Genomic DNA, 7,954 nt, shown 5'->3' with positions numbered 1-7,954 from the left:
GGCCGGGAGCGGCCACTGCACTCCAGTCTGGGTGACTGAGTGAGACTCCCAATTCAAAAAAAAAAAAGAAATGTGTTGGTCAGAGCTTTGTTAAACTCTGGTGTGTCCACATGGCTCATGTTTCCTAGTTTTGGCCCCCTCCCCTACCTTAGAGAGGTGAATTTCCTCTCTCTCTAATTTACTTTCTAAATAAACTATATTTTCCAATCTGAAAAAAAAAGAAATGTGTTTGCCTATTACCTGCCATCAAGTGTCATAACTCCTTCCTGAAGCCGGATCCCAGGAAAGAGGCAGTCAAAGCCTGAGGAGGAGGTGAGTGAATAATTTCTGTGGAACAGGAAATAAAGTCCCTTTTTTTTTGAGTCGGAGTCTCACTCTGTCACCCATGCATGAGTGCAGTGGCAAGCTCACAGCCACCACAGTCTCGACCTGCTTGTCTCAGGAAATCCTTCTGCCTCAATATTCCAAGTAGCTGGAACCACAAGTGTGTGCCACCACGCCCGGTTAATTATTATTATTATTTTTTTAGTTGGAGTCTCACTCTGTTGCCCAGGCTGGAGTGCAGTGGCAGCCTCACAGCTAGCACAGCCTTGACCTGCTGGGTTCAGGCAATCCTTCTGTCTCAGTCTTCCAAGTAGCTGAAACCACAAGCACGTGCCACGACACCATGTTAATTTTTTGATTTGTTGTAGAGAAGAGGTCTTGTCAAGTTGTCTGGGCTGATCTCGAGACCCTGGACTCAGGCAATCCACTCGCCTCAGCCTCCCAAAGTGCTGAGATTACAGGTTTGAGTCACTGCGCCTGGTCCTAATTCTCTTTCTAAAGGCTTCCTGACCAAGAGAGGAGTTTCAGGGAGAGAAAATAGAATTTGAGTAAATAGATGAGTACCCTCATCTCCACCAGCAGAAGGAGGAGCTTGAGGACTATCATTCCCAAGGTTACACACCTCACTTCTTCTACCTCCTGGTTGCCAAAGAAAGGTGCTGAATGGCTTTGGACAGTACATTTACGTTACTGTCACTGCTGTGACAGGCAGATTACAAACCTCTGAATCATCCTTGAACTTCTGCCTCCTAGGTCCTCCCCCAGCCCTGGAGGTGTGGCAGTTGGGCTTTTGCTTCTGGTTGCATGTCACCTGTAGAGTCACCCCACTGGAATAGCAGCTATCAGGTGAATCAGGCAGTCACCTCACTCAATAGGTCAGCTCCTTTGTGGGGAGATGGAGCAAGCTACTTCCAAAGACAAGGGCCAAGCCAGGCTCGGGGGCTCAGCCTGTAATCCCGCGCTTTGGGAGGCTGAGGTGAGTGGATTGCCTGAGCCCCGTGGGTCTGAGACCCACCCGGGCAACTTGGCGAGACCTCATCTCTACAATAAATCAAAAATTAGCCGGGCGTGGTAGTGCACACCTGTAGCTCCAGCTATTTGGAAGGTTGAGGCGGAAGGATTGCTGGACCCCAGCAGGTCGAGGCTGCGGTGGCCAGGAGCAGTCACTGCACTCCAGTCTGGGTGACGGAGTGAGACTCCAACTCAAAAAAAAAAACAAAGACAAGGGCCTGCCTGGCTCACACTTGCCTGACAGCCAGTATTCTCTACAGGGTGGGGTGGGGGGGTATCAGAATCACTAAGAGGCTCTTTCAAACCTCATATGCGGCCATCCTACAAGAACTCTTCTAGTGAGTCTGCTGTTACTGATACAAGTGGGTTGTAGCTCTTAAATGTGCTAGCACAGAAAACCATAAAAATTAAAAGAACCTGTACATTTAAGGGCGAAAAGAGGAGAAGAACTTAGTACATGTAGGAAATTCTGCCAAAGACTTGACTATAATACTTAAGGTATTTCTGGGATAGTGTATTCCTGGAATAGGGTATTGGCCAAATCACTTACAAAATATCAATTAACTACTTTCTCCTAATTCTGCGAAGAGAGTCCTACTGGATAGCCACGTACTCAACAATGTGGTTATTTTCCTCTTACTGCACTTAGCCTATTATCATCACTGGTCCACATCAAAGACCCCCACTCTACAGGAGAGAAGCCAAATTTTCTTTTATTCTCCATCCTAGGTACATCCAGAGTATGTCCTACCACATCTCCACACAATCAACATTAACACTTTCAGAAAGATGCTCCTTATTTTATTTTATTCTTTTTTTGAATCAGAGTCTCACTCTGTTACCTAGGCTAGAGTGTAGTGGCACACTCACAGCCCCGCAGGCTCGACCTGCTGGCCTCAGGTGATCCTTCCACCTCAGACTTCCAAGTAGCTGGAACTACAGGTGAGCACCACCACACCCAACTAATTTTTCTATTTACTGTAGAGATGAGGTCTTGGTAAGTTGCCCAGGCTGGTCTCAAACCCATGGGCTCAGGTAATCCCCTTGCCTTGTCCTCTCAAAGCGTTGGGATAATAGGCGTGACCCACCACACTGGTCAAGATGTTATTCTAAGCCGGGCTTCGTGGCTCAGCCTGTAATCCCATGCCTTGAGAGGCTGAGGTGAGTGGATTGCCTGAGCCCGCGGGTTCGAGACCTGCCTGGGCAACCTGACAGACTTCATTAATTAGCCGGGCGTGGTAGCGCGCGCGCCTGTAGTTCCAGCTACTTGGAAGGCTGAGGTGGAAGGACTGCTGGAGCCCAGCAGGTTGAGGCTGCGGTGACTGGGAGCGGCCATTGCACTCCAGTTTGGGTGACAGAGTGAGACTTCAACTCAAAAAAAAAAAAAAGAAAAGATGTTATTCTAATAAGGCCCTCATCCTTTATTAACCAAAGACCAAGGCTTGCCAAACTAGCAAGACTGACTTAGCTGATGGAGCAAACACACACTAATAACCGGCAGAAAAAAAAAATCTCACTCACTTCTGCTAGAAGTTTTCACAAGTTTTAGCTTGTAACACTTTGCTACAGAGACTTCCAATGCAGAAGGAACACCTTGCATTAAGAGAAAACAAGGCCAGGCTGGGTGGCTTAGCCTGTAATCCCAGAACTTTGGGAGGCTGAGGTGGATGGATTATCTGAGCCCATGGGTTCGGGATCAGCCTGGGCAACCTGATGAGACATCATCTCTACAATAAAACAAAACTAAACAAAACAAAAAATTAGCTGGGCATGGTGGTACACGCCTGTGGTTCCAGCTACTTGGAAGGCTGAGGCAGAGGGATCGAGGTTGGGATGGTGTGAGTGTGCCACTGCACTCCAGCCTGGGCGACAGAGCAAGACTCTAACTCAAAAAAAAAAAAAAGAGAGAGAAAACAAACATGCATAGGACAAAGGCTCCTCTCTCCCCAGAACCAGGTCAGAGAACTAAAGCCATTTAATGTCTGTGTTTCACAATGGTGATACTGGAAGTTGGCCCGTGCAATTTGGATAGGTCGCTTAAGAGACTAAGCAAAGTAATCTATAGATTTCATATTTGACCTTCTTCATACTCACAGGAATTTCCTTAATAATTCTACACAATTGTCATTTTCCAATAGTCTCTTGCCTAAAGGTTCACTGGTCATTAGTCAGGAAAACTGCAAAAGACACCATTCCAGCTTCAGAAAATAATCAAGAGTCCTAAATTTTTCTTTCAGTAGAAACCTTTACCATTCTTTAATTCCATCAGTATTTATTTATTTATTTATTTAGAGTTGGAGTCTCTCTCCATCGCCCAGACTGGAGTGCAATGGCCGCTCCCGGCCACTGCAGCCTCGACCTGCTGGGGTTCCGGCGATCCTTCCACCTCAGCCTTCCAAGTAGCTGGAACTACAGGTGCGCGCTACCATGCTCTGCTAATTTTTGATTTATTGTAGAGATGAGGTCTCGCCAAGTTGCCTAGGCGGGTCTCGAACTCATGGGCTCAAGCAATCCACTCACCTCAGCCTCCCAAAGCGCGGGATTACAGGCTGAGCCACCGAGCCCGGCTAATAAGTATTTATTAAACACCTATTTTTTATGTGTACACTAAGTGTACACTAGTGAATAAGCGATATAGGACCTGTCATCATAATACTTTCTCAGGAATTAGAAACAATTCCCTCACTTTTGCTAGGAGTTCTCACAAGTTTTAGCTCGTAACACTTTGCTCCAGAGACTTACAAGAAATTTTTCCTAAAGTATTTGGGAAAAAAAGGCCTAGGAAGAAAAACCTAGAGAAAACAGCCTAAAGCACACTACAGCTTAGAACAGTCACCTTTGAAGTAGATTTTTAAAATAATAATCCAAAAAACAATGCCCACTCAAAGTTTCCTATAATGCATCCAATAAAGTTGCAAGCAAAAAGGCCGGCATGTGGTTTTACTGGCCTAACACTTTGGTTCTGGGTCTGCCAAGTATCTTCAGTCTCTGACAATCAACTGAGGTCACTGAAAAATACGAGTTTACAGATTCCACCCCATCTCTGCTGAATCATAACTTGAAGACAGGATCTGGGAGTCTGCAACATGAACGAGCATTACAAGAGATGATGCCCACTGTGAGCTTACTGACCTTTTAAAATGATATTATGAGGCCAGCCTGGGCAACAGAGTGAGACCTTGACTCAAAGAAAAAGAAATGGTATCATGTTAACAGAAACACAGAGGCCTACGGAGTATGGGCAGCTGAAGGAAGAACTGAAAGATAGATGCTAAGAAAGATCTACTGCTAAAGTTGCCCCACTACTGTTTTAAATTTCACACTTTACCAACTCCATCACATAAAGCACTGACAGGAGGAATTACTGTCTGCCTTCAGGATTCCTGCCTGAGGAATCCAAGGGGCAGCAGAAAGGAAACCAGACTTGGTGGATCTCTCTTCCCTTCTCTGATTGTCTACTTCACTGCTGACCACCAAATTGTCCTTGCTGACTCCCCAAGCTCATGCATTCATTCACCTGCTACCAACCAAAAGGGCACTAAGACGAACAAATGCAATCATCACACCACTAGCACCTGATAAGGATTTCTGCACCCACCCCCATCTTCAGTCTATCTAGAAAGTATCAGGGAATTTTCATTACTTTGGGTAGGCTGATAATCAGTCATCTGAGCCCTTCCTTGTCTTTAAAAATTTGGGGCCAGTCAGGCTTGGTGGCTTAGCCTGTAATCCCAGCACTTTGGGAGGCCGAGGAGAGTGGATAGTCTGAGCCTGCAGGTTTGAGACCAGCCCGGGCAACTTGGCAAGACCTCGTCTCTACAATAAATCAAAAATTAGTTGGGTGTGGTAGCACATGCCTGTAGTTCCGGCTACTTGGAAGGCTGAGGCAGAAGGATCGCCCGAGCCCAGCAGTTCGACGCTGGGGTGGCCGTGAGCATGCCACTGCACTCTAGCCTGGCTGACAGAGTGGGACTCCAACTCAAAAAAAAAAAAAAAATTGGGGGCTTTAAGACTTACTAAACATTTCAGAGAATAGAACCAACTTGGCTTTTTATGTGTGTGTGTGTGTGTCGGAGTCTTACTCTGTCTCCCAGGCTAGAGTGCAGTGGCACGATCACAGCTCACCGCAGCCTCAAATTCCTAGGCTCAGGCGATTCTTCCAACTTCAGCCTTCCAAGTAGCTGTAACCACAGGTGCACATCACCACACCCAGCTAATTTATTTTGCCAAGTTGCCTAGATGGGTATCAGGCAATCCTCTCACCTCCACCTCCTAAAGTACTGGGATTACAGGAATGAGCCACCAAGCTTGGCTGCCAACTGGGGTTTTTTAACCCAATTTTAAACTAGGACTTTCATAGGAAAAGCTGTGCAGTAGTATAAGTTTGCTACAAAGGAATCGCTAGTATTTATTTAAGTGTCTTGAAAAGTCTAGAAACACCTTTGGATTGATTTACTCAAAGTTTCAAACATCCTAGCTTGGAGAAGCAATTCTCAGTGGTACAAGAAACAATTCCCTTTAGTTAGGGTTGGTTAAGCATGTTAACTTCATAAATCTAGAAATGAACTATAGCCCTACTTCAACGTCCAGCCCAAATCCAAACCCAGATCATCTGTGAAAAGACTTTTTTTTGGAAAGTAGGAGTTTATGAAGAAGACAGGAAAGCTCCCAGCTGGAGGAGGGATCCTGAAAGGTTGCCTGAAAAGACATTTTTTTATATCACAAAGCTGACACACCCACTGATAATACTAAGGCCAATGCTTAGCATTGATTCATTTGTATAAACAAGAAGTCAAGTAATGTCAAGGCTCTAAATTAGCCTACCTCTCCAACTCAGGTGTTCACTTAAATTACCTGACAATGGGTAGAGCAGAACAATGACTAACTAGCATCTTTGTATCCTAGTAAGGTTTAAAAAAAAAAATCTTTTCAGAAAAAAAAAAACTACACCTTACCTTGAGAATCAAAGTGGCAAGGATCAGTTCTCCCAGAAGACTATTTTGCCTTCTAAAGCCTACTTTAATAGCAAAAACAAAATCTATAATCAATTACAACTACCACTAGTCAGAGACTAAAGCCCAGGCAGGTGTTAGCAATGCTGACAAACTGAAAAGTTTCTTGCTGTCCTGTAAACTACTTCGTTCTCAGGAGATTTCCAGGTCTGAGTTTGTTGGGCTTTGCTAGTTTTAAGGGTCAAAGCCTTCTAATGGCTTTCAACTTGAAGATTTCTAGGATACACAGGACCATCTCTAAGAGGAAAGTAAAGAGAAAATAATACAATTATGTATCTGTCATCCCAAAAGCATTCTGAGCTTCCTTAGGAGCTTAAGGGACAAAATAAATTCAAAAGGTAAACCCAAAGGCTTTTTCAAATTCACTGTAGGGACAGACTAATCTGGTCTGTGTTAGCAGCTCTGGAATGAGCTAATTATAGTGTCCCCTATTCTGCCAAAACACTATCTAGAACTTGCTTCATTTCCCAAGAGGTTTCCCTACCCTGTTCCCCAGCAGCAGGAGAAGCAGCAGCCAAGTAAGACAAGTATCTATCTCCCAAATGATCAGCCTCTACCTTGTTACTGGGTGTCTGGAAGAACCCCTAGGTAAACCCTACAGGTTTCACTTTATCTCTACCAACCATGCAAGGTAACACACTGCAAGCCAAAGCCTTTCTAAGGTTTTCCTTTCCCTCAGGTGCTGGCAATTCTAAACTGCAGAAGAGAAAGTTTTAAGTTCTTTGCAGAAGTCAAGGTCACTTGTGAGAGTGTCCCTGCTTGGATGAAAGGACTGGGGCTCTCTCAGCACAGCAGTTTCTCAGTTTAAATGGCCAAGTTATCCAGAACCCAAACTACTGGCCACTTGACATTGGAAGCACCATTACCTGCAGCAGTACTCTTACTATCCCAAAGGCAACAAATGCCAAATAAAGGGTCCCAAAGAACAAGAGTTAGTTCCTGGGTAGAGTATACTTAAGATCAATAGCAAAACCCAGGCAAGCAGGTAGTATGACTGGTCATGTGACCTAGGCATTACTACCTCTTGCCTAGCGTCTTCACTTATTGGCCGGCAGATGGGTGGAAAAACCTTTCAGGTTCTTGCTCCAATCATATGTGACAATCATGCAGAAGGTTTTAGAAGTGCCCCACCCCATCCTAGCTCCTCCTATATAAAGAGTAAGTACAAGCGTCCCAAGGACAAAGAGGACCCGAAGGACCCACTCTTCCAGCAGAAACTGCTGCGACGTGGTCGCTAAAAGGCTTAAATAACCGGGTTGGACAGATGGAAACAGGCAGCTCAGGAACGGACATGGCCCTTCTCCCTATAGAGGCGAAGAGATGAGCCACAGCTCGGGCTCTGGCCCGGAGACAGAGTGAGCACGTTTCTTCACCCCCGCCCCCTCCACGAAACACTCTTCCCCGAACTCCAGCGGACGCCACACCCCGGCCCCTTCTTTCTCCGGGGCCACGCGTCCCTGCCCCCTCCACTTGAAACCCGCGGGGTTACGGCAGGGTCGGGCCTCCTCGCCCGCGCGAGACTGCAGGCCGGGGCGGGCAGCGCGCGCCTCACCACCCCCGGAGCCCGCAGGGAAGCGCAGCACATGGCCCCGGGCGCTGCGCGAGGG

At 46.2% G+C, this 7,954-nt stretch overlaps 1 protein-coding gene across 1 annotated transcript in view; it reads right to left on the bottom strand.

The window, feature by feature from the left end:
• Positions 1–326, bottom strand: part of CS (citrate synthase) — a 29,097-nt gene extending 28,771 nt beyond the window's left edge. Inside the window, exon 1 of the mRNA XM_021718324.1 lies at positions 245–326. Coding sequence (XP_021573999.1) covers positions 245–247 — 3 coding nt within the window. The 5' untranslated portion in view covers positions 248–326. The remainder of the gene's footprint in view (positions 1–244) is intronic.
• Between the last annotated feature and the right edge of the window lie 7,628 nt (positions 327–7,954).

This window comes from Carlito syrichta, unplaced genomic scaffold (assembly GCF_000164805.1).
Source record: "Carlito syrichta isolate Samal-C Ts95f unplaced genomic scaffold, Tarsius_syrichta-2.0.1 Scaffold111560, whole genome shotgun sequence".
Lineage (NCBI taxonomy): Eukaryota > Metazoa > Chordata > Mammalia > Primates > Tarsiidae > Carlito > Carlito syrichta.
This window is presented reverse-complemented; position numbering and strand designations above follow the sequence as displayed.